Genomic DNA, 27,900 nt, shown 5'->3' with positions numbered 1-27,900 from the left:
GTCATATATAGTGTTTTATTGTTACTACTAATCAATTAATCATAGCAAATTAAAATATTTAATGTCTGATAATGTAGCCAAAATCAAAAGAATGTAGGTGTGGTTTTGTTAAGGTAAATGCAGTACCTCAGGTGTATCCCTTTAAGCAAGACCTCAAAGTCTGTAACATTATTTTTAGTCAACCTTGACTTAACATTCATCAGCCATTTTCTACTGGGCAGCATGTTGTTGCCCATTGTTCAGCATGCTGCTGCCTTTGCTGTCTCCCTCCCTTCCTCTCTTTTCAGATTACACCAGTTTTCTCATCAAAGTTTTAAAACTTATCAGCTCCCCCACATTTCTTGCATTTGAAAATGAGGCTGAAAAACACCTGGAAGCCACACTATCTACTCCACTGCAGCGGCTGGCTGTTCTGACTCCTGTCTGCCTCTGCTGAGTCTCTCTCTGGCAAGAGTCAGCTTTGCCTTTGAGCCTCACACTGTGAAGGCTCTTAGTGTCTGTGGCACTTCTTGTAAAGTACATATCTGCAGTTGTTGGCTTTGCTTAAATTAATGCATTACACTTGGACTGAAAGGAACTCATACGGTATATTTGTTTCCCTAAGCATCACTTGGCATTATAAAAGAAAATATAATTTATAGTGCAATTAGAAAAAAAACCAAACAAACAAGCAGGCTATTGATTTGAGCTTCCATTAAGCACATGTCTGTGCAAGTCTCAAAGCCACCGTTGCTTCCAACTTTGAGCTTTTCTTCTAATTGTGAAGAGGACCAAGGAAACAAAACAACTGCAGAGAAACAGGCAAACCCAACACTCACTCATTTGGCAGTACAGCACCGTGGATTTCACAGGATTTTTAACAGTGCACCTGCTCATCCAAGGTGGCAAAATTTATAGGGAGATTTTGGGAAACCCAGTGTTCTAATTAAGGACTGTGTTCTTTACCAAACTGGTGACTGAAAAGCACTGAGCAAGATGTCTGAGAGACATTCTGATAGTATTTACCAACCTCTGTTTCCACTTCCCTCACTGCTGATTAGCTTAACAAGCAAAAATATGGCACCACACTCAGAACTTTGGAAGGGAGAACAAGCAACTTCACAGGACAAAAAAATCCAAACCATTAAAAAATTAGCACAATTTTGAGAAAAAGGTGAGTCTTCCTTCTTTAAAAAAAAAAAGAAGTCTGATGGGAATTGTAAATTAACATTCATTCTAAGTTGTTTTCATGTAAGTAGTCCACCCAAAACCTATGCACCATCTAAGTACTATTTGAAAGAGCAGGAGAGAGAGTTTAAAAAAGTACGTAAGCCTTGGGCTGCTCCTTTACAGAGAAATGTTTTCTTTAGGCTAAGACAATTTTTGTAACTACAAGTAAAAAAAAAAATATTACTGATCTCAAAAAGATTCCACAAAAAGACAAGTACATTCTAGTCTTTTCATGCATTTTAATTCAGTCTCCCTACTTTTTCTTGCTTAGAAAAATATGGCAGAAATAGGGGAATGAAGAACTGTGATTCTTCTGGTCATGCCTCTGGTCATGTTCAACATGAACTGAACATGCCATGGCTAGTATAAAAACACTGTATCTGATTACCACTAATATTCTAGTATAGTATTAGTATATTCCCTGCCTTGGGAAGAAGACAAATTTTGAAAGAGAAGCCCTTGCTCTACTGAAATACAGATACAACAGAGTGTAGATCATACTAATTTCTTAGCTGTGAAAATAAATACATATCTGAGATTCTAAGGAAAGGACTAGAAAACTGACAGCATTCTGGAATGGCAAGGTAATGCAGCCTTAAATGAAAGGTAGTAGAGAATCAGGGAAAGTAAAAAATTAGAGTAAATGTGGATGGTTTCTAAACCCCAAAAGACATAACAAATTTGTTCCTCACACCACATTTCATGTTTTCACAGTAATATTATTCTAACAGATGGTTCTTTGAGCCATAATTGTCTTAATTTTTGAAAGTCAATTTGAGACATATCAACACAGCACTGTGTAGAGGACATCATCCAAATTTGGTCCCCCTTAGAAACATCCAGCTTTGTGGCTATGTGCACTATTGCTAGCATTTGTACTTTTCACTGAAAATCCTGTAGTATTACTGTTTCACCTATAAAAAGCTGTTTCTTTGAACAAAGTGATTATGTGACAATCTCATTTTTAAATACAAGTGGAGTCACACTTGTGTGGTAATGCTAAATGTTCAAATACAACAAAAAAATAGTAACATATTTCTAGGGCCTAGCATTTTCCTATACTAGCAAGTAAATTCTAAGACTGGTTGTTCTTCAAGACTGTATGCAGCTACTCTAACAAAATCAAAGAATAGGTAAGGCTATAAATACAGTCTTTCTGGGGTCCTTTTAGCAGAAGTACCAAAATCTGGTGAATGTTATTTCATTCACTAAGAAGTTATGCAAAAGTTGCCATCCTTGGCCCACCGTGATCTCTGAGTAAAGAAAGGTTTAATGCTTCAGAGGATGGGGCCTCTGTTCAACACTTCTGGAGAGCAATGGGTATTACTTCTGGGAAAGGACCCCCAGGTGGTTCTCTAAGTTGTTTTTGTTTACAGTATTTTCTTCTCAAGAAATTGTCATCTCATCTAACAGAGACAGGCATCCTTTCAAAACAAAGAATTACTTAATTTCCCTGACTTGCTGGCCAAAACCAGTGTTTTAAGTGGCAAACCTAGCTGCAAGTGAAACTAAGAAGTCACAGTTCTCCTTTGAACATTGATTCAAACTACAAGCATGCCAAAAAGTCCAGACAAAACTGTAAATCACATTCTGATCCTATCAATATTGATGCAATAATTCAATACTTCAGCCTGTCTATTTAATATTACAATGAGGACCATTCTTCTTGAATGGCAAAAGAAGTGTGTTTTCCAGCAGAAATCTTCACAGCATGCCTGTAATATACAGAGCTTTGTCATATTCCGAAGTTGAAACTGCCTTCCAAGGTATAATGTTTAAGGTTGTTTTTTTTTTTTGCTGCTGTTTAAAAAGTTTTTCAAACTCTTATGACTTCATTTGTGATCCTGGACCTCTGAAGGATAATATGTTGGGAGGGTATCACTGCAGACAGACAACTCCTTGGTTCCAAGCTTCATAGCATGCTGCATTGGGTCAGATTCACCCTTCAGCGTCGTGCAGTTTCTCAGCTGAAACTCTTTGGTGAAGCAGAATTCAATCTGACCAATTGTTTGTGCTTTTTCACCCTAGAAACATGAGGGAAGAGATCAGAAGAAAATACGGAAATATATCTGAAAAACTGATATAGCTATAGAATACAGTAGTGTTTATTTGTATATTTGCCACTTAAAAAATATGAAGGAGACGGGTACCAGAGGCATCCATTCTGAACACCTTACAGCACATACTTTAGGGAGCAAGCAGACAAGGAAACACATTCTAACAATGTAATTCAGTAACAATTTGGGGAATCTGCCCAAATACTAAGTTTCATTATGGAATGCTGTGATACAGATTATTTTAGCATATACCAAATCTGCACAGTACACAGAAGCTGTTCACCTTAATGATGAGCACTGGCTGAACTCTGTGAATATTGACAGGTGTGTGTGACCCGAAAGCACCTTTCACCAACTCTTTTGTAGTAGGACAAGAACTGAGGGAAAGAAAATTCTTGAAAAAGGAGAAAAGGAATTCGGTTTTATAATAGCTTTTACTGAAAAGAATACAGAAGTAAGCTGTCAAAAGTAGCAAAAATGTCACTTTCAGACTACAGGACAAACTAGGAAGAAAAATATTGGCCATGTAAGGCAGGCAGGCATGGAAGCCTTTCATGTGGGTAAGAACATTATACAAATATTTCCCAAAATGCTCAGGTGTGACGAAGTGCAGATGGAAAAACCACTAAACGGGACAAAAATACATGTACAGGACAGAAGTAACTGTGGTGGAGTTTTTCTGTTTTGGTTTGGTTGGTTGTTTCGGTTTTTTTGACTCAGCTTTTGGTTTGGTTTTTGGTCCTTTTTTTTTTTTTTTTTGCATTTTTTTGGTGGGGTTTTTTTGTGTTTTTTATTTCAAAGAACTCTAAGAACACAGCAAGAATGTAATATGTTTTAAGCAGCAAAGTATCCCCATAATGCACTTCAGGCATCAATGAGGCTTTGAGTAACTGGGGTGTACTTTTTCCTTTCTATTAGCTTCAGCCGTTAAGCACAGGAGACTCAAACTGTATATTACTTTCACCTAATTTGAGCAGCATCCCAATTGTACTAAAAGCAATGGCAGAACTACAGCAAACAGAGCCAGAAGTTGGGGTTTGTGTTAGCTCTGTACTTCTTCAACATGAAGAGGTGGGTGAGTGTGCAACCCACATTCAACTCATATTCCCTTGTTGCTTACAGTAATGTAAAAACATTTCAAAAATAATTGTAACCTAGAATTCTTTTTCACATGAAGAAACATCTGAGTATAAAAATCTCAGAGCACTACTAAAGCAAATGAGCTGATAACACACAAACTATTAAACTCCAACAGCAACTGTATCTTGGCAAGTTTTCATAAAATTGTCATCTGTGTATGGGCAATAACTCCGTCAAGTGTTTTGTAACAAACCACTTTTATCAAGCTGAGATAATAAGGAACCACTAGTAAGAGGGAAAGCTATCTTGTGGCTTTGTTTTTTTTGGTTTATTTTTGAATAAAAGCAGAGTAACCTAGCTGAAAAAGGAAAACCAGCTATGCAGCCTACCCATGTAATTGTTTAGAACACTACGGTGACCTGTATTTTATGCTATAACACACCATCTCTGTGTACCACATTCTTCATTGCATCATGATTCACAGTACAATTGTTGGCAATGAAAAACTGAAAGAAATGGAGATTTTAGACACTGTTGGCTCAAAATGAAGGACTATAGTTATCTTGAACTACAGTGAAGCTCAAAATGCCTTTCTGTACCTCTTTAGGTAGAGGGTTTTGAGAACAACCTTAGAGACAAGCCTCTGACCTGCTGTATTTCTGAAGGATTCTGCCCACTGAGTAACTTCATGCAGAACACACAAGCTGTGCCCAGTGAAGAGAAGATGGCTGTTGACAGGCAGTACGCTTGTCAAGGCCAACAGTCACCGGCTCCATTCAGCTCACTCTCCTTTGCTCTAGCAATTTGCTATATGGCAATTAAGCTTTGGCAGAAGCAGGGAAAAGTACTCAGCTACAGCAATGCCTCCGGTGTGGTGGTTGCAGCATTCATGCAAGAGATGCAGGTCCAAATCTTTTAACACAAAGAGACCTTTAAAACCCAGTGCTCCCACTTTCTAGGTAAGTGTAATAACAGTAAAGTTATTAGGTATAAAATGGACACCTCCCCCACTACCAATATTTCTACATTAAGTAAAGGCTGTGGCAATAGTAACTAGCATAAGCTGAACTTAGTAGTGCCAGTGTGTTAGCAATGTTTTTATGAACTCAGCTCCAAGAACTGAGCAAAATCTAATCTGCAAAGAGCTGTATACACAAGGAATACCCAGACTTAAGTTTCACCATGCTGAAGATTTTTCACTCTACTTTTGCTTTTGTTTTTTGATAAAAAAGTGCTCTTTTTGAATTTTTTTTTGTTCAGTTGATATTTTGTTTGTATTTCGATTTTTTGGGGTTAGGGAATGTGTGTTTGTTGCGGGGTTTTTACCTCTTCTGGAAGAAGACATTGGATCTTTGGTGTTACGCCATAAAATTTTGTAAGAGCTTCCTTTATGTCAGTCATCTGAAAAATTAAAAAGCTTACATAAATTGGTAAGTCACTAGCAAACGTTCCAACAGCTCCCACACTTAAGTTCACTAAAACTTTTACATAAAGCACAACCTTAAGTACACGCACATGATTCATTTTATAAAAGACTGCCACTTACCCGGTAATAGGAACTGCTTGGTTTTATCCCAGCTTTCAGGAGACAGCTGAAACAAAGATAAAACATTTTTCCATGTTTCCTATATGCAGGCATAACTGCATAATCATTAGTTAAACTGACAGTGAGAACCTGGCGAGCATTACAGCAATGGGGAGCAAGGGAAACTTGTGTTCCATCCTCTGCCAGGCGTAGGAGAAGTTCCCTTTTTCTGAAAGGCCACTTCCCATCTAGCTCAGCAGGGTCAGGAAGAACCCTTTCCAACGCCTCTAGAGCAGATGAGGGAGCTGAGTCTTTAAAGTCTTCCTGAGGGAAGGCCACACTTCTAAGTTGACAACAAGACTCAGGACCTAAGAGGTGCTGAGTCTCTTAAGTCCCCATTTCTTCTGTAAGGAGTGGGAATGTTCAGCATCTTGCAGGATTTAATCCACAAGTGCTAATTCTGCTCAGCCATTCTGAGGTCAGGTTCTGCACAGGGGAGATTAAACCCAGTTGACTAAATGTCCAGCTGTTTGTCATAGTCAATTGAGACTCGATATAAAGAAGTTAATAAAATAGATGATGTTCTGTCATTCTTACAGAAGCCTGCATAATGTCCTCTTTTTAATAATTTCCTTTTGGGAAACAATCTTTTAATCACTAAGTACTTTTTCTCATTCAAGTATAAATGAAGTACAATGAGAACATTATCCGTCTTAATTCTTTTCAGTAAAAATTAATTTAATTATGTTCATTTTTACAATGGAGATTATGCTCTGAGCAATTAATTTCAATGTGTTTCAGTCTCTATTCTTTTTCAGTGTTACACACACTGATATAGAGTCACATAATGGGTCACTGTGCCATCTGTAAGATGTTTTAGTCACACCATCACAGTTACTTAGGCAATTGACTTATCAGACATTATTAATTTTAACACTACATATGACATGTAGGACTGTGTCTTGAAAAATCTGACTAAGTTTTACAAGACACCTACAGAAATAGGAAGTGGGATGGGAGAATGACCTATTTCCTTTGTGCATATGCAAAGTGAATGAGACTTCATTGCTTGGGCAAGACACTCATAGAACATAAACAAAAAAAAATTAAAAATCCTGTTCTTTTTTTTTTTTATATGTTTCTAGATACCAAAGAATTTATTTTCTCTCTCAGATACTGTTGTCTTATACAGGGAGATGTTTCACGGTCAACAAATCTGAGTCAAACATTCTCCCACCCACACCATGCACTGATCAGGAAAGGACTCTGACCTTCTGGCCTTCACCTGCAGCCAGCATGTGTACACACAGTGCTCAGACAAGCCACAACATTCCCAACATGATTTTGTATCTGGAAAGGCCAGGGCTTTGGAACCATGAGGAGGAATCGGCCCCTAGGACAAAGCAAATGTGTCACATCGGGGTTGTCTGAATGGACAACAGAGGGTTGCCTCCAGTGACTGAACACCATCCTTCAGGAAATCTTTTCTTGCTGTTCCCTCTCAGCCTCTTCCCAGGATGTTCTGCACAATTATGCCTGACCTTGTCCTTTTCTCTGAGCAGAGCACTGTTTCTTTTTTATAAAAAACAAGAGTCTGGGCTTCCGTATGACTTAAAAGGTTGGGGGTTTTTGTCACTTGATTTAGAAGTTTAAAGGTACTACAGCTTTTGGTAGGGAGATATAGCTGATACAGCTTCTCCAAATTTACTGGCTCACATTGTATAAAATGATGCTGTGAAGAATGCTGCTGGCTTACCAGACTCTGAAGTGACAAGACATGCTTCTCAGAGTAGACAACCCTTCTTCTGAACTCCAGTACTAAAGCTAATTTATACTAATATTATTTTCCCCTCTGCCATCAGATTTTTAGACTTTTATTTTTAGGCTAGATTTGAAACTTTGAGAAACTGTTCGAATTAAGAGGCAGACCACCAAGTTAATTTATGTACCTGTTAAGATCAATGTGCTTGTAGAGTTCTAAAGCTTTACCAAAGTATTTCTTCTGAGAATTAAGAGCCTGAAGTGTGGTTGCACAAGTGCCATGTTTGTCCCACTCATGTTTCCTATAGGATGAAAGCAAAATTTAAGTTTTAGAAAACATTATTTTCATATATATGTGCTGTACAAGCTAGCCAATATACTTGAACGAAGTATCTTAAAGTCTACACGTGTGAAGTAGAACAACACACTCAAATAATATTGCATATGCAAAAAGCAAAACCAAGAAAGATCATTCCCACCATTTCAAGTACAGCACAGCTATAGGTTTTTTTCATTTACCAAGAGATTTTGGACCTATCAGGAGAGTAATGAATGACAGCTTTTCTTCAGAGAGTATATGCATACATGTGTATAAAACTAACGGTAAGCATTGTCTGTGTCTTTTAAAGGTTTCAGTAGTACTTGTATTTAAATGTCCTGCTGTTTCCAGAAAGAAGGCAGAAATAGACGGCCAAAGATCTGGTAGTGCTCAAGAAAAGTATTCTTCCTAATATGGAACTGCCATTGGAGTGGTTTGATTCAGTTCACACTGATCACAGGGCCCAGGCAATGGGGCTGTGGGGATCCCACGTGAAAATACACCAAGCTACCCACAGACAGCGCCCACGCACCATCAGCTGCACCAAGCCAAGAATACACCAGGCCTAAGTTTTTTTAATCAGTCCTGTGAGCTTCCAGAATGAAGAACTCCTTTAAAGTCACTACAAAACAATTACTGAAACTTTAAGATGACACTCTTGACAGTGCTACTTGGTTTTGCAGCAGAGCCACATGAAAAAAAATAAAATGATGCAGACACAGCTAATCCTGACCATTCAGCACAGGCATATGAAACTTCACCTCTTCCATTTAAATGCAAACTGAAGCAGTTAGGAAATAATGGAGCTGCGGGTACCAGGGAAAAAAACAGAAACTGTTTGGAAATCAAAAGAATTAATGCCTCAGTGTTATTCACTGAGACACATTATTCTTCACCTAGACCACAATAAGACAAGGTAATTCCACTTGAGCCTCAGCTCACAGCTGGGTTGCATGGGGATACAGAACACAGCTGCCTGTTTTGATCAATGCCACCCATCCTTCTGCACCTCCCATACCCAGCACACATGCTGCTTGTCAAGAACTTTGATGAACATTTTTTCCTCCTTGTAGGACACAAGTACTTTGTCAGGCACACAGGAGTGGGGCTTACAGCACTAGATTGGGTTCCACTATACAACTTGTCCTTCACCATCTTCTCTATGGTGTTATGAATAAATGTTACCCTTGCAACCCTCAAAGCTAAGTCCCACAAATGAAGTCTTAAGGGGCTGCAGAAATGCAAAGGAACGAGACTGGTACAACACAGCCATGTGGAAAGGAAGCTGAACCTCAAAGAGATTTTGCTTCCTGTTAAATACAACAAGGACAGAGTTCCCCCAACCACAAAGTCACACAGATGTCACTGTGGGGGACTACAGTGGGTCCGTGGATTCCCTGATGGAGGGCATGGGAACAGAAATTAGCCTTAAAGATATTAAGGCCTACCCGTGAGAAAGATGGGAGTAAAGCAGTATCCAGAGATATTAAGGCATACCCGTGAGAGAGAAGGGAGTAGAAGATTAACGTTGATGATAGCCAAATTAGCCAATGAGATGTTACTGCTGTAACTTGTAACCAATAGCAAAGAGACACATGAATGGGTAAAACTATATAAAAATGCACTTGTGACAATAAATGGCATCTACTACTTTCATCCTGGAAGAATTTGGTCTATGTCGTTTGTCTGTCTCAACCGCGACATGTCACAGACAACATCAGGAGCATATCAGGTGGGTTCAAGGATTATAGAAACCACCCAGCTTGCAAACTAGCTTATTATTAGGGTAGGAACAAAGAAGGTCTGTAAAGCACAGCTGCAGGTGCTGCCCACAAAATATAGAAGATTAGGGACACCCAGCTGTCCCACAGACCAAACCCTGGTTCCTTCTGTATCACATATATAAACTGATCCTGAAGGGAAGTATCTTTGTCTAGAAATTTCTATTTGGTGCAAAACATTAACTACTGTAAAAGGGATGGTTTCAGTTAATAAATGTTGAGATACAAAGCATCCATAATCCTTTGTCTGGTACTAACGTGGTCTATCCTGTCCAATTCAAGCTCTTGGGTGGCAATTGTCACAGTTCCTAAGTTAACAAGGTGAGCAGAGATATGCAGTTATCTTTACAGAAGCACCTGCAGTCATGCTAAAATTACCAGGAAGATTCCTTACCTGTCCTTTTAAGCCAGGGCCACAATTAGAGGTAAAACCAGGAAGAAACATAATATACATCAATAGTAATCTAGGAAAAACCCCAATGCAATATTCTATATGCATTTTGTTTGTCACTGCTCATACTCTTTAACCAATTAAGATGCCTCTAGGCTACAACAATGAAAACTGTAAATAGTCAGTTTTACTTTCAAATTCTTATTTCTGCTGTATCAGAATTTTACAATATAGGGATTTTTTTTTTTCAAATTTTGAAGTACAGTATTTTAACTAAAGGGAGACATACAACAGGATCGTACTGGCTTTCAGTTGGCTTAAAACTTTGCATTTACAAAACTTGCAGTTAGACCTGCCAGTTACAGTGCACTTGTCAACTCACTGAAAGGGAGTGAATTACTCTGTCAATCAAAATATTAGTTACAGTGTTATACCCTGACTTTTGTATTGCTTTTACAATATTTGCAATTATATTTCCAGGTACTGAAAAAAGTCCTATTTCTTAGGCTTGAACTAAAAGGGAAAAAGTTTTGATCATATCTGTTCGTACCTGCTGCCTACCAAAATACCTGTTAGTAGGTAAGGAGTGGTATGCACCTTTTTTTATGAACAGGTATGTGGTCAAGGTATGGCAGGTGCTAGATTTGCAACGTATTTTTCTTATTCTAATTCCAAGTACAGTTTTCAGGTGGCATAAGTTGTGCTACCGCAGAAAGAAGCAGTCATGCTCTCCCTGGCACAGCACAAAAAGACAGGAGTGGAAGGTGGAAAAAGTGAGAACCACCACTTTGGACAATTGAAGTTTAGGTTGCCATCAGACACTTGTAGAACCGGTTTAAGACTCTGAGGACAAGTGTCTTCTGTAGAGCAAGGACAAGACTAAAAGAGATGTGCATTCCCTTCAAAGCTTTTCCTTAGTGGCACAGGGAGGAAACAGTCATCCAATCCAAAGGAAAACTTATGGGCACTTATAGTTGACATGTCTTTAAATGTCATAGCCTCTGGCTATGTCCTCTGCTTCCTACCTGGTGTTACCACTTTCACTGAAGATCTGGAGGAACAAACTGCATATTCATAACTTGGCTGATGCAACTCAGGGCTCAGCAAATCAATTTGAATGGCCACTGATTTTAGCTAAAAATAATGCACTTGAACTGAAGCCTGTGCAAACTCTTTGGTCCACATATCTGATTATTCAGAAGCAAAGAGAAAAATGGAGAAGGAAGAGAGTACTGTTGTCAGGAGAGATCAAAATCTCCTTTTCCTTTCCCAGAAGCCAAGTAGATTGATATCTAAAATCTCCAGATCTAATTTTAGGCTGTTAGGAAAACAAGTAAAAAGAGAGAATTCTGCAGAGAAGTGGCTAGGATGACCCAATGCATCCTATTTTTCCATTTCCTCCTCTGTGAGGAAGCTCAAAAGGAACAGCCCCTGACAGCCAGCAACACAGTGAATCTAGCGAGGAAATGAGGCCTGCGAGTGGCTCCTGCAGTGAGCTGTGACATCCTGGGAGTGCTGCTGATATTCAGATTTCATGTGTCAACAGCAGCTGCTTCTCCTCCCTGGGGGCAAAGGGAGGAGACACACTCTCCCTCTCTCTTTCAGCAAGTTTCATTTCTCCAGAACCTCTGCCTCTCTTCAACAGCTGCATTTGGCAGTTGTTCTAACAAGAAAACAGATTTATTTTGTGAGACTGACAAGGTACACTGCTTTCAATGGCCTCCTAAACACTGCTTCTCATGCACAACATCTCACCTGAGGAATCACTAACTCAGATTTTTAATAAAGCAATATCCAAAATACTACTTAGGTTTTTTTGTACTCACCAGAATTGAGTGCGATTCAGAGATGAATGAAGCACATCAGGCCAATAGTGTCTCATGTCTGACATAAGATCCTAAAAATACCACAATTAAAAAATGCACCTACAGGGGCGAAAAGCTATTTCTTACACAATCTACATACATTGATACACTTTCTAGAACAGAAGCCTCATCTTTAAACATCCCCAACTGAAACATTTACTCACAGAAAAAGGTCTCTTTCCCCGATATTCTGAAAATGCTGTTGTCAGAGGTAATAGGTGGGTACAACTATCTAAATATCAACGTACCAATACCGCCTCAAAGTAAGATTTTCTTTCAACTGTCCCTGCAGAAGTGGTTCAACCACGTAGCTTTCCATATCTGTTGGTTCAAGCCTCCAATACCCACTTACAACACATTTGAATGAAATAAGGAAAAATTTTTAATTGAAAATAATAATAATAATAAAGGACTAATGGCCTGGGAGAAAACACAGAAAAACCTACTCTGAACAATTTTACTTTCAGTGTTCTGGTTTTGCAGTAGAAAATGGAAGAGAGAACATCAACTGACTGTAACTTCTTTTTCACAGGCACTTTTTGCCACTGTGGCTTTTTTAAGGAGGATGTGGCTGAATGTGCCAAACCACATGTCAACAAAATCAAGCAGTAACAGCTGCTAATGATCACAAGCACTGCAACTTCAAGTAGTACCAGAAGCACCTAATGAATTTGTGGGGTTCTTAAAAGAACATACCACTCAGCAAACTTTAATATTGATACATTATAAACTACAAATTGTGTGTATAGCATGTGCAAAAGTAATTGCACTCAGCTCTGATTGGTACAACCGTTTTTGTTTTAAATAAATACCTTAATCTCGGTGACATTGAAATGCCACGTCCTGTTACAGTCTTCACCTTTGTCAGGCCTAGGGAAGCAAAATAAGAGTGAAAAAAAAATGTCTCCTAACTCACTAATGCTAACTAACAGCACCTATTTTATATCATTAGTCTGAATTTTAAATATGCAAGATTATAGCTAGAGGATTTGTTTAAAAATGCAAGTAACTCATCAGCATCTACAGCATTTTATAAGTAAAAACTCAAGACATTAATTATGGCCAAAACATTTCCAATGCAGAGGCCCTTCATTAAGCCCTCCAGTCCTTCCCACTCTCTGTGAAAGACATACTGGGGGAGTAAATTATATGGAAGGGTCTTGCATATGATCTCACTAATGACACTGACCTCCTGAACCACTGCACCAGGTGATGATTCTGCAAGTATCACCAAGACAGTCACTGGAAACGTAGACATAATGCTGTTCATCTTTCCAGGATGCATAGCTTGGCAAACTCCTGTACTGAATTTTTCCCTGCATTTGTCAGGAAAATCTTTGAATTGCTACCACTAGCACCAATTCCAGTGAACTGATTCCTTTGAAGAAAGTAAGTTTTTCCTGTACTTTTGCAATATTTGTGCTGAGTTAAGATCCTTAAAGCCACAAGCAATCACATGACATTAAAAAACTCTGTGTACTCAGGGACAAAAAAGGAGAGGCAATTACACTTCCCTTTCTGTTTGAGAACATAACTGATCTTATAGGGAGATTTATAAATAAAATGCTCATGTGGCAAGAAGATTTCAGGAGTTCAGTGAGTCATGAGATACAGAAGTATATTTCAGTTTTATAACAAACCATAGGGTTTTCATTTCCAACAAAATGAGGGCTTTCACTTCAAGGAATCATAAAAACAGACAGATTAAACCCTCAAAGGAAGGCACTAAACATCCTGCTACAGAGCTTGATTTTCCGTTCCAGGCTGAAATACAATTATTCTATGACCATACCACAGTCCATGGATTGTCCAGTAGTCTGGAGGGTCTTGACAATCATTAGCACTCATCTGTGGAAAAAAAAAAAAAAATAATAAAATTACAGAATATTTGTTATATGGGTCCAGCTATAATGGTTTAGAGGAAAACATAAAAGCTCATTCACTGGTAGTCCAAGGTTCTAGTGAGACATGAGAAGTTTTGCTTGCCCAAATCAGAAACTGGTGAACTGCAGTTACTTGAAGCTGTCATGTATTGTGCCACTTAGCAGAGATCAATTGGCATTATAATTTTGAAGCAGATCAAGTGACTATCAGGGGGCATCTTGAACAGGCAGTGTAAAAAGAAGACAACAGGTTATGAGGTAACAGAAAGTAACCTGACCCATGCTAAATGAATAGAGCTAAATATGCATTTATCATATTCCAAGTGGCAGCTCTCTTTTTCTCAGCATCAGATTGTTTCAAGGAGTATAAAGCCACTAAAGCAAAAACTATCAAAATAATCTATAATATGAGACAAGAACACAATCATCTTTAAGGATCCAGGAGTAGTTTTGTTGTTGTATTAAAAGGGAAAAATACAAAGAAATGCAATAGGTTATTTATTCCAAGTAAAATTGTTAGAATATATATTTTTAAATATTTTGACTTGAGATACAAGGGAATGGAGAGAAGAAGAAAAACTATACACATTCCTACAACAACAACAAAAAAACCTACAGTCAAAACTTTTGATAGTGCAAGAGAAATAGTCTACACAATTATTGCTTGGAGCAGAGTACATATTCCTGAAGAAAACAGAAAAAATCCATATTCGCAAATCACAGAATACTATTACTGTATTTTCCCTGATTATTCTGCTTAATAATTATGGCTCTCTTTAACACACACTTTTCGCCATTAAATAACAAGCTCCTCAGACTTTCTTTCTCCATAATAATAGCTTTCCTTTTCGGTTCTGCATCCAGTCTTAATTATGCCAGCATGCCTTTATGGGATGCTAGAGCAAGCGTAAAGCATAGACAAGAGCAGAGAGAGAGCTTTAATCCCACTAATTGCCTTTCACGTGCCAGAGGCCAGTGGCAGCAAAACTGCAAACTCTGCAAGGCTTTCTAGTTCTCTGCCCATTTCCTTCCTCTCCCCTCTTGCCACCAATAATAGAAGCAATTAAACCCAGCGACAGCTTTTTTCCTGAAGGGAATATTTTCAACAAACACACACTGCAAACAACTAAACAATATTGCTCCTGTCATGGCACAGGCTTTGTAGAGCTGAAAGGGTTCAGCTATCTATCTGAACTACAGCAAATGAATAGCCAGCAGCTAATGCATCATCCCCTGGAAAACAATCTGACAACTAACCTGCTTGCTCAACCGAGGACGATCACAACAGTGGAACTGTGCTCCTTACCCAATCTTTCACTGCAGCTCTCAGACACAAGCAAAGAAAGCCCAGAGTCGTTTAAATCTGGGATCAGTTCTCCCCTATCATGGCACTAACCTTATGAGCAGTTTCTTCTACACATTTCATCAGGCTCTCGGTGTTTTGCTGTGTGCTGGCACAAATGCGAGTTCAATGGAACCTGTAACGCAGTAGCTCACTCTGTGCATGCTATGGCCAGCTTCATCCATCCTCTGATTTAGTTCTAGCCATAGTATTTTTCCAATGTCGATTTTAAATCAATATCATAAAATGAGCAAACACTAGCCTGAGAAGCTGGGTACCCCTGCTGCTTCTGCAAAAACACTTGTCAGCCTTCCTGTTTGTCATATACTGATTGCTGGAGGATTAATTCAACCTCAGGCAACCTTGACTTGAAACACTTACAAATGCTTTTTTGTAAGTAGGCATTGCAACCCAGAAAGCCTTCTATATCTCTACTAATTTGAAAAAATAACATTGTTTTCTCACATTTTAAAGCAATCTGATAATCAAACCAATCCAAATTAACCACACATGATCTACATCACTGAGAAAAGCACCACTGAACCTTTACAGTGCCCACCATGCTGAGATAGGAGCATGTTTTTAACAGCGATACATGGGACAAACAGGGCTGCTAGAAGCACGGGAGCTCTTTTACCTCTGACATGCCGAAAGTGAAACGCCATCTAACTGTCACAGAAGCATCACCTGCAGAGCTGCCCGCGTTACAAATCCCCTGGTGCAGCAGCTTGTGCATAGGAGAGAGCGGTGCTACTGGATCACACAGATATACCCCAAGTTTAAATAAAAGGTCAGCTTCAATTTAATCCTTCTCTCCCTTTCAACCACAATGTTTAAGTAGGCCATCTGTTTAATTCATATAAAATTTCAGTGTTCTTTTTAAAAAATATATAACAACTGTGGAGAGTGTTCACCTCTTCAGTTTCTCTCTCCCAAACCGTCTGCAATTATTCCTTTCTCCTTCCCCCTCTGCCCTGGGGTAAAACCAATCAATGAACGAAACAAATTTATAAGGCTGCTGAAAAAATCTGGGAGGAGGGAAATAAAATAAATTTACTTGTTGAACACCTCTCTACCATGAGCTGATAAGCTAAAACCTTTCATGTGTTTATTCTTACAGAAGACTCACAAAACCATCTAAATCAGACCTTATTCACAGAGAAGTTAGAGGCATAGATTAAGAGTTATGAGTTACATGGGCATTTAGGAAACAACTTTATCTTGTTCCAAAATAGCATATGTCAAGAGATGGACTCACTTTGACACACCTGGCTTAACATACAAACGAAGAAATAAAGGCATCCCTTTATCTAAGGAACTTTCTGATCTAATGCTAGATCATAACAGTGTACTGCCCTCACCTAAGTCACTTGAATTCCTTCTGTATTATGTGACTACTTCTATTTTTACCAAAAGAAAAAGTGTTTCTATTACTCCTTAAGCCTTTGCTATGAACTTATTGCAAAAGCCTGAAATTAGGAAAACCTTTTATCTCATATTTAAAAAAAAAAAAAAAAAAAAAAGACCTGTTGCTTAACACCATATTCAAACTTCAATTCAGGTTGCCCTGTTCGTCAGCCTATTCTGTTGTCCTTTCTTCAATTCTTTTATTTGATCAGCATGTATGTGCAGTAAAAGGCAGATCACAGCAGTGTTTAGTACCCACTTCTTTATCATCCTTCCCATTCTCAACAGAGAAGGAACTGAACAGCCTACCAACTTGCATCAGGTTTTCCCCCTTTCACCAGGAAACACCCACAGAAGACTATCTTTTTGCAATCTTAGTATTGCAAAAACTGCAATGTTATTTCCCTTTTTAAGTTCTTGAAATAAAGATCTTCACAACTCCATAAAAAGGGAGGGGGAAAGTCCCTCTTCTTGCCCTTAAGTTGCTCTTATTTCCACCTAACAGGACACACATCAATTTGTGACCAGAAAGTTAAAGTGTGACATGAATCAGCCATATTGAGTTAAATAAATTGCACTGCAGGAAAAATTTATTATGGGAACATTCATATAATCACTTGAGGTCTGTGAATTTAGCTTGGATATCTTTGCAGAAGACATAGTCACTGTAGGTCAATTATACAGCACCGGAATTTCTAATCATATGATGAAGAAAAAGATCTCTCTTCCTCCTTACACTGCAGCAGCCAGTAGTTAAGCCATGGGGTTATTATTGCTTCCATGATACTCACTGGTTTATTTCAATAAGTTAGTTTAGAAGGTATGATTACAAAACACTTCCCAGTTTAATTGTGCTGATCACACTCAGTATTAAAAAGCACCAGCTCAACACATACAGTTGAAAGCACAGGAAGAGCTGGGAGATGTGTATTCTCAAATTTCTGGCATGCTGAACTGTGCCCACTACATTTTAACAAAGGCCCTTCAGGCCTTCAAAAGCCTGAAAAAAGTTTTGCACATAGATAGGCAAATTAAGATGTAGGTCATCCACACACCTAACAAGAACACAGCATGTAGCAAATTAGCCTATTAATATAATCAGGTTCCTTTACATAGGAAGCATAAACTAGTAAGGACTTGCACAAAGTAGTGTCTCAAACTTTTTTTACATAAATGATATAATGAGATTTGCAGTTTCCTTCACCTAGTTATTTTTCCTTTCAACACCATATCCACAGTTTTAAACTGAAGAATGACATCAAAAACATTTCCTCACTGAAATAACATAGCAATCATATATAAATACACTGAACATGAAGAAGAATCTAAAAAAAGCCCACAGCTGAATTTGGGAACTCTTCTTACACTAACATTAGCAAAAAGAAAGCTGTTACGGGAGTACTGTTGAGATTCTGTTTCTTCATATGACTCAGTAATGTGAAACTGGGCAAAAAGTCACTTAATGTGATTTTCATTTCACTTTTTCTTTACTCCTTTGGAATGCTTCTTTCCACATCTTAATACAGAAGATCACAAGTTTAAGAAAGCCTAAATTTTCTGATGCTTAATATCATCAATTATTCATTACAATTTCACTGTAAGTTTATAAAGGTTATTTAAGGTAATAATTAAAGCTATAAATGTAATTTGTCAGTTTACTGCCAGTTTCACTGCCCTGGAATTAAAAGTAGTAGCCAGTATGAATATACAGTAGGAAAACTGGTTGGTAGGGTTTTTTTGGTTGGTTGGTTTGTGTGTCTGTGGTTTTGGTTTTGTTTTGGTTTGGTTTTTTAATTGTTTGCAACTCATACATGTAAGCAGGGGTTTTCATGGCTGCTGACTATGAACACCCGCTCCTGCCAAGCACTACAAACTCCTGAACACAAACATCTCTGCTTGAAGTCACTAACAGTGATGTTTGCTCCACAGAAAATCAGACACAAATTGCATCAAATCTACCCTTATTTCCCTTCAAAATCAGGCAAATGAATAAAAAACATAACTGTTGCCACTCTTTGGTCTCAGTTCATCAACCACACCTGAGTTTTGTTACTGATACTTCCCCTCCACATTTAACTAACTAAAGTACATCTACATTTCCTCAAAAATCAGGCAGTATGTGACTTTTGCTGCTACTGCTTTTATATGTATTTCCAGAAAAAGAAGTAATGAGAAATACAAAAAGTACCTAAAGCATACAAAAAAGAGACTCTAATATTGTAACCAGAATTGGGACCTTTCTGGCTCCAAAGACATTTGCCTGAAACTGAAGCTTCTTTATTACCCACAGATTTCTTTATCCTTGTGTCCGTAAATCTGATCACATGTTCCATTTTGAAGCACATAATATTTTTAACTTGGCTGTATACTAAGAGGCCTTGGAGTATTTTCAGCACAAGAAAAATGTTCTACTTATCAGATGGTAGTAAGTATTTAATAGCAAAACAGGCATAAGTTGTACATCTCTTAGCTGTGCTTTTGACAGGCATACGTTGGAAGTTCCGGTTCAGTTTTGGTTCCCACCCCTCCAACCAGAAATGCTCAGAGATACCTGCCATAAAAGCTTTATGGCTCTTTTTTTCCTGACTGAATCTGTATTTGATGACTTGTTAAAACATTGGTGCCAACATTACAAAGCTAAAATCTGTTGTACAGCAGATGTTGAAGTACTAATCTGCTGTCTTCAGTCAGACAAGGCAGGCAAGTCTCCTTACAGTCTGGTGAAAGTCTAGGATTAAATTTACAACTAACAAGACGTCAGAAAATATATAACAAGCAATTAAGGGTTAGTGTACAGTATGTTCTACACTGACTATTATATCTGTAACACACCACAACCCTGTCTTGTTTACTGCTACTCTGAAGCACAGGGAAGAGGCAAGAATTGCACCAAGATCAGCAAAAGCCTTTACAAAGATATAAGGGCATTAGCAAGATTAAATGCTTGATGGGCTTTGTTCATTCTGTTTTAAAACATTTTTTGTCCAAGGTTACTTTTGTCAGGATAAAAGAGAAAAAAACCACAAAAATCTCACCTTGCATACAGTCACTGGCCAGTGATGAGCAAGAAACAGCTTCTTCCAGGTATGAGGCTGGTTGTCACTGAAGAAAGACAGACAAATCTATTTTTCCTCAGGCATTTTAAAAAGTGCAACACCTTCAGCCAACAGCACAATGCTTACTGGTATAACACATTGATTTTAGAGCTGGTGGTTGTTTATAGCTTCTATCACAGTACTTGAGAACTCCACACACAGCAGGACCAAACTAACAACTCACATAGAAATAACATATTTAGAAACCTGCCAATACCTCCCCTACTGTTAAACAAACACAATTCCTGGCATCCTATCTCCCTATGCTTTCCATTTCTTAAATATGGAAGAAACATGTTCTGATTTATGTTTAGGATAGCGCTTGCTAGCAAGCTTTTACAACAATAATAAAAAACCAAAATATTTGTTTAGGATGTTAAGAATCTTCTAATTCTACCTGATGGGTATATTAACTGAAAAGAAAATATACAACATTCTTGAAACTGTAATTACTCTTCTAAAAAGAAAGACTACAACCAACCACAAGCAGTGTAGTTGACACTGCAGGAGATGCAATTTGATCTTCCAAGCGTCTCCAACATTTTAGAATAAAAAGTAAACACCATAAATCTCAAAAATGCTGATTTTATCATTTTACAGACATGTAATTCAAACACCATATTTTTAAAATGCTTACTATAAATTAAGTCATTTGTAAACATTTAACAAGTAAACTGTGATACAGTTTTAAGGTTACCTAAGGAAGAACTAAAAAAAGAATATTCCATATTTTATAAAAGCACCTGTGTTTCAAAGTCTTAGAATAAAGAGATCTATAACTAACAGAGGGATCAGTCCTATCTTATTCCTGTGCAGAGGAGAAAAATAAAAGCTTAACAAATTTGTTCAAAAAGTGTTGGAAGCCTATACCACGTCTTTGCCACTTTTACAGAGGCATTTTCCAACAATTTGTAACAGGCTTGCTCTGGATAAACTAGAAGGAGATAAAAAAACTGTTGGTTCAGACACTATAGCAGATATGTTTAGCTATTAAGCAACTGCACTGAGTAAATAAATAGAACAGCAAGTGGGAAAAACCTAATAAAAAGAAACAGAACCGTAAATTGTTCCAACTGACACCACTGTACGTAGTACTGTCAAAATAAATTGTTATTCTCTGGAAGTTAATAGCCACATGTCCTTTGTTACTGCTTGCCAGAGGTTATATTAAAAAATATATGAGAAGGCTAATTCTTCTCAACTTGAGGAAGTACGGATACTCCCATGTTACACCACTTCCCAGTTTTTTCCTCTAGTTTTGCTAGTTTGCAATGGGCACATTTTCTCTTAAACATTCACCTCTCTCTGTGGTTTTAAAATAATTTAGCAGAATACCTCTGGTACAGATCAGGTATAGCCACAGTGAAAAATATTAACAGTTCTATCTGGTCTTTACTGCTGCTGTGGAAACCTGAATAGAAGAATTGCCCAATATTGTAAAGCAGTTAGATTCCTTGCTTAAAAACAAACAAACAAGCCCACTTTGCTTAGAAAAATACCATCTTTCATCTGTATCTGAAAGAGCAGCTGAACTTCTGCAACAACAATCATGCCAAAACAAGTTCTCCTAAAACACACTTTTTGGCTAAGGACAGGTCAGAAAATTTTGCTTATTAAATACAGCAAGTTTTAGAAACTTCAACTCAGAACTGGAATCCAAGGAAAGCCATTTTCAATACCTATACTGAAGTACCCCTTTTTGGATCTCAGTTACCCTGCCCTGTGCAGTTGGGCACTGTGCCTCTAGAGCTGCCTCCACTGCCAAGACAACCAATGCACAGCCCAAGACCTGGGGGCTCCAGAAAAGCTGCAATGTAGCCATTATATGAAGTTCAGCACTGAACTGAGCACCCTTAACCATCCTCTTGCCAAAACACTGAAAGGGAGGAGAAAACTTTATTTCCTAATATAATGCAATCAGAATTTATGCCTTTACCACAGAAGGCTGTGATTTGGGGTATGGGCTGCCCCATGGCCCATTGGTATTCAAACCCAGATTTTGCCAAGGGCAACAACCACCAAAAGGCCACGTGGCACTGATCCAGCCCCAGTCGGGATTCTATAAGAAAGGGAATTTGAAATTATTTGAGCTGAGAAAATATCAAGGAAAAAAAAAAAAGGGTATAAAAAGAGGTACACAGTGTTAATGGTGCAGTTCATGCCTTAGGGATGATGCCAGTTTTTTTATTATAGATCCCAGAATTATTTCTGATTTTTGTCATTACTGCATCAAAAGTCTAAATGATTCATTTAAAGCAAGACTGCAAAGTTTTTAAGTGCAATGAATGTTAGTTTTCCCTTTTTTTTCATGCTGTCATATTAATCAATGGAAAGCTTTTCTTAGGCATGACCTCCACTCCTGTTAATGTAGACGCCTCATTTTACCAACCACCTCAGGGAAGAATAACATATTAAAAATAGTACATAATAAAATAAGAAAATTTACACTCATTAGAAGTTAAACTATTATGCTCTGCATGTAAGAAATAACTGTCAGAGATTTCTTTTTAAAGCATCACTTACCCTTGAGGGAATTTATCTGAAATACACCAGCAACATAATGCCATAGAAAACCAGCCCAGAATCCAGTACTGCAGCTTCGCAGGCTTCATTTTGTTAATCAAAGAGCTGTAAAAAGGTGTCAAAAGAAGAAATCTGTTACTTATCCAATGTACTAAATTACAAGCGTTAAAATGCAGAAAAACACAACTATCTCAAAACCAGCAGCTAGTATCAGCTCCAGACTAGATTTACAACTGTGGGTAAAATGAGGATCTCTTTCTCAGCTGTGTCTGATTCCACAGCTTGTATGCTAATTTTCATAAACTAAAGGCAACAAGGATGACTTTCTTTTTTTTCTTTACTTGCACACAGTCCCAACAGAGCCACTCTCCAATAAATACATGAACTTTCTATACAGCCATACCTTATGTACTGTAACACTCTGCTTGTGTTCAGTTTAAGTGCTCAAAGTGATTAATTAAAGAAACTTTGAGCTTAACAAGGATTCACCAAGGCTGATATTAGAAACTCACTGGAAGTGAATTATGATGTCCAAGGATGAAATTCTCTGTAAATGCCAGCTGACTACTAAACTGACATTAAAAAAAATAGCTGCTAAAACCAGATTAGTTTCTGTTCTTGTTATAAACCTGTGACCGCCCCTACAAAACCATGCACAGTCTGCCTACTACCCCGTGAACCCTAGAAAGCAAGGGAGAGAAATAAAACAAATAAACTTAACTTTCACCAACAGGACTTTCAGTTGGCACAGGTCAAAAAACCCCAGCTGCCTCCTGTACCCACCAGCCACACCACAGCTTTTCAAACAGTACCTCCTAGATGTCAGAAATAGATGCATAGGCATGTATTTGCATGCAATTATTAATGCCTCAATAAACCTACTTTCCAACATTCTCACTTTGAGAACCCTAAAACAAGCACTGCAAGTAGAGGCGCTGCATGTAACCTGTGTGCCTCTTCTAAGATCGCTCACTACACAAGTCATGTCCTTTTCTCTGTGAAGGTTTTAAAATTAATCCTTTCTTACAACAGCCTGTTTTGAGACCAGCAAAGACGCTGCTGATTCAGCCACAAAGGCTAACTTCAGCAAATTCAGTGCCATACTGATCTATAGCTCGTTATAAACAAGAGCCCACTTTCCCACCACCGTGGTGTGGCTCTGGGCTCCACTCGCAGCCCCTCCAGAAACTGTACCCTCAGTCCCACAAATGCAGCGGCAGAGCTGACGTACACAGGAGGTAGCCTCCCAGCCGCAAAACCCGTCAAAATTTCTAAACTGGTGAGAGGTTTGGGCAACAACAGTAGCAGTTAACCAGCTACATTTATCGCAGGGTTTGGCTGAGTTGTGAAGAAACTGTAGGCTTTAAGCTATCCTTCTATTTCATATGTTAATGTCTCCCTAATTCATAATGGATATATTCCCAAGGTAAACAGCTTGGCCTAACAGAAGATATTACTTGGTTGGCAACTGTTAATTTTCTGATCTTGCTCCTTAAAAAAGGCCTCAAGCATTTTCACTCACAGGGCAAGATGAGCACAAAAAATTTCAAATAATTTGGAGCGTGCTACTTGTACACAAAAGCAATTGATAATGTAGAACAAATCCTTATCAAAAGCTAGCTAAAGCAAGATGTGTATCTTCAGTATTAAAGAAATTGATATTTTCATGTAACATACAAAACATAAAAAACACAAATAAATAATAAACTGTTGGGCACCAAATTATCCCAGGAGTTCTGCCTTTTAGATGTGCTTATGATTGCGTCTACTGTTGTTTTCAACTGAGAACCAACCAAGCAAGACTTTATTTTTCTGCAATGATAAACTATCTACCCAAGATAAACACTGAGATGTAAGAAGTCTTACTGTAAGATTCTTCCCTACCTGTAAAAAGCACATTTTTCCAGAGAGGACAAAGTACCACTTAAGAGACAATAATGTCACACATCACCAAAAAAAAAGGCTATACTGTACAAGGGTCTGGAAAAAAAATCTCTAAAGGAAGTAGGTTATGGAAGGAAAATAAGCCAGCAAGCATTATGGTATTTATTTTGCAAACTGGTATGGCTTAAGATGACAGGCAAAAAGAAACAGTTTTCTTCCAGTGACTAAGTTGCAAAAAAACATAAAGGCAATTATCTCCCGTTCTCAATGGACTCCTACATTTGATCAAATAATGACCAGAGACAGAGGGAGACTGCAAAAAATGCTCCGATTGGAACAGCGTAATGTACTGATTTATTCTGCATATTGCTTTGCACCACGGAACCAGGACATAGGGACAACAGAGACAGTGAGCAGATCTAAAAGCCTCCGATCTGTAACAAATTACATTTTTTCCGTGGATAAACAATACATAAACTCTCTGTAAGATCTAGCTTAGAAGCCAAAATTGCAGCTATCATGGCACTATAATGACAGACTCACGGATTTACTCAAGCTGACCTTTAATTCATCTGTGACGCTGATGGTGGGAGGTAAAAAGTGCATCAGTCTCACCTGAAAAGCATCCCAGTGATGCACATTTGAGAAAATACACATCCAAATTAAAACTGCATTAACAACTAAGACGTATGAAACACATCTAATTTTAAATTTAAAAATGCTTCCATTTACTAAAAATTACACTGGATTACTAATTCTACAAATATGAGAAAGAAGATATTAACAAATTTTACACCAATTGTACTCCAGTAAGAAGAAATGGGAATTTAATATTATGAAAGTTGGTTATAAATAAAGTCATTTGTTCCAAAAGACTTCATCATGAAGAAAACTTACATGAAACCAGTACAGGTACATCATAATTACTTGAAACTAGGCTATCAACTCATTCTCAGAGATATAATTCCGAAGAATACAAATAGGTTTGGGATGACTCTTGGTTTACTATGCCTGGATGCAAATGCACAACACATGTGTGTCCCAGTAACCAAGTCAGGACAAGGTCCCTTTCAGCTGTGTTAAGACAGTTCAATGTTGGTATCAAAACTACTTGCCCAGGCTTATAAAGCACTACGGAGAACTTGTAAAAAATAGTGATGTAATCTTTAACACATTTACTATTATTTGAATTCTAATGTACCATCTTGCGAGGGCTGCTGACATAGCACATGCTTCTTTTGGACACTAGCAATTAGTTAACTGTATTTTACTGCCTTATTTTAATTTTTTGCTTTTAACAACTATCTTCACTAATAAACCCCACACTTATATAAATTTATATAAAATTTCCTGGCTTACATATTAGTTCATAGACTAGGAGAACAGAAAGAGGGTGCAGAACAGCACTTAAACATTAGAGAGAGGACTCCCACTGCTACCAGCACAGCCTACACGCACTTAAGTGTTGGCAACAATAGCCAGAGATGAGACTTTGGGCAGCCGGCCTGGCATCTAAAAGCACAAAAAAACCAAACACCCGGGTTTAGGTGCCATCTCACACAAAACAGTGCACTCTACCTCTGCCACAACGAGTTAGACAGCCAAGTTACAAAACCGTGGGCCAGAAGCATTAGTTTAATTCATAACAATGTTCTTAGCTTCAGCAACTTCTATCTCCACAGCCGGCTCCCAGCTAACCCATTCGTTTCATGCCTGAGTGCTGAATAAACTACAAAAAGGACCTTCAAGATTTTCAGATGCAATACTCACGTCCACTGACACAGCAAGTTTTTTAGCTGAGCTTTCTCACAACTTCTCTCACAAAGTACAACTCAAAGCAGAACTTGCCCAGCAGCGGTTTTAGGGCAAGCCTGGCAGGAGCTCGGTGCTGTGCTACAAGCTGTCCTTGCACTGCTTTCCTGGGGAAGTCTTGGGCAAGGCGGCACCTCACTTTCCTCACACACACCCCACTGTGCTGCTCTACTTTTAGCACAGTGTTGTAAGATTTAACTTCCTGACAATATAAGTTGCTTGCTCCAGATACACAATCATCACAGTATATTACAAGGGTACTCTTATAAACCATAAAGAATGCAACAGAGCAGAGAACCTAAGTGGAATGCCTGTAAATGACAAGAGGATGCAAAAGCTGATGACAGGCATACAAACTGTAAACAGAGTTTTTCCAGCTCTGAGAAATGCTGCAATTTGTTTGGCTGACTTTTGATTTGCTTCACAGGGAATTTAAGGCATAATAAATGAAAACGATACTATTTGAGCCTTTACCAGTCCTGCAAATCCCACCTAGCTTTGTGCAAGGCAGGAATCTCACTGGAGGCAACAGGCAACAAAGCTTAACACAGAAACACCTCAGACAGGCCGAGCGCTGGCTTCCTCCTGCGCGGCAGCTGCCAGCGCAGCTCAGCCACCGGCGGGTCAGGAGGTGGAAGAGGGAACAGCCGGGACGCGGGAGCAGAGACTTTCAGACCTGACCTCCGCTGCCCTGGACTCGAGACCTCGCCTCGACTCAGCCCGCCGCTGCTGGACCCGACCGGGCCCGGACCGGCACCCGCCGGCCCCGCGTTACCTTCCGCCCACGCCTCCCGGCCTGCCCCACAGGGGTTCCCCCGGGGCCCGGGCCCCTCTCCAGGGCCGGGCGCAGCACCGAGCACCGACAGGCTCCCGGCAGACCTGACCTCGCACAGCCCCCGCCTCGGAGGAACCTGCGGGCAGGAGGGGCGGAGCAGCGTCGTGACCCAGCGCGGCAGGGCCGCCTTCCCGCAAGGTTGTAAGGCGCCGGTCCCGCCTCCCTCCGGTAGCGGCTGCGCGGCGGTGTCCCGCGGCCTGCCCGGCGGTGTCCCGCGGCCTGCCCGGCGCCTCGCCGCCGCCACGGATCCCCTGCCCCATGGGCTCGGGGGGCAACGGCGCTCCTCGGCTTACCCCTAGTCGAGGCCGGACGCCGCTGGAGACACGTTCCCCCGGGGAGCAGGCCCGGGTGTGCGGGGGTAAGGCAGAAACGCTGGGTGACCGCAGAGGAAACCATTGACGTGCATGGTTTTGCTCATCCTAATGATTTGGTTGGTTCTTCTTTAGCATACTGTAGGTTTTAATTACTTGGAATTCCTGTTGAAAACTTGTGCAGCACAGAGGTCTTCAGGAGTGCAATAAGGACAGTCCGTATTTTAAGTAACCTATTCAAATAGGAGACTGTTGACTAAAGCAAGTCCAGTAAGGGGAACAGAGGAGTGCTGACACATGCGTCTTTGGTGTACTTCTCCAAAATAATGAGGGAAGTTTGAAATGGTAACACTCGTGTTTGGCAACAGTAGGAAGTTTCTGAGGGAGAAGCAACCCAAAGGGGTGAATCACAAACATCCCAGGTGAGACTTAGATCATGTGTTCTTAGTGGTGCAGTAAACCCTGAAACAGATTCCAACCTCTTTTTCTCTGCTGATGCATGAATCACAAATAAAAAGCGTGATTATTAATTACTATTGTATAGTTTTGAACTAGAAGGGATATGTCATAACCATCCTCCTTTAACGCACTTGAGAAATATGTGGGCAGATCTACTTCCACAAGCAAAACAACATTTGTTTTGAACAGATTAATTGCAGTCTGTGTAATAAGGTTTTGTTCAAAGTTACAGTATTATTCACTGGTAAAATGTAGTTATGTTTACATATTTACATGTGAAGAAGGAGGATGAAGCAAAACTTATCTCTTTGCCCACCTTTCTGTGGAAACATGAAAATGTCCTGTCGGATGGAATGACTGA

At 39.1% G+C, this 27,900-nt stretch overlaps 1 protein-coding gene across 5 annotated transcripts; it reads right to left on the bottom strand.

Annotated features, from left to right (window-relative positions):
- RNASET2 (ribonuclease T2) lies at positions 1-27,355 on the bottom strand. 5 transcript variants are annotated; one of them, XM_082050110.1, is made up of 10 exons: positions 27,063-27,355; positions 22,239-22,343; positions 19,656-19,722; positions 13,781-13,836; positions 12,801-12,858; positions 11,950-12,020; positions 7,821-7,934; positions 5,893-5,938; positions 5,673-5,747; positions 1-3,233 (listed from the first exon to the last, which is right to left on the bottom strand). In XM_082050110.1, the coding sequence occupies exons 2-10, from the start codon at positions 22,325-22,327 to the stop codon at positions 3,042-3,044; spliced, it is 768 nt and encodes a 255-aa protein (XP_081906236.1). In that variant the 5' UTR covers positions 22,328-22,343; positions 27,063-27,355; the 3' UTR covers positions 1-3,041. The 5 variants fall into 5 exon arrangements, with proteins under 5 accessions (XP_081906236.1, XP_081906238.1, XP_081906235.1 ...); XM_082050112.1 differs by lacking the exon at positions 27,063-27,355 and adding an exon at positions 26,819-26,963; XM_082050109.1 differs by lacking the exon at positions 27,063-27,355 and adding an exon at positions 26,710-26,844.
- Between the last annotated feature and the right edge of the window lie 545 nt (positions 27,356-27,900).

Source organism: Streptopelia decaocto, assembly GCF_964273445.1.
Source record: "Streptopelia decaocto genome assembly, chromosome: 3".
Taxonomy (NCBI): Eukaryota; Metazoa; Chordata; class Aves; order Columbiformes; family Columbidae; genus Streptopelia; species Streptopelia decaocto.
This window is presented reverse-complemented; position numbering and strand designations above follow the sequence as displayed.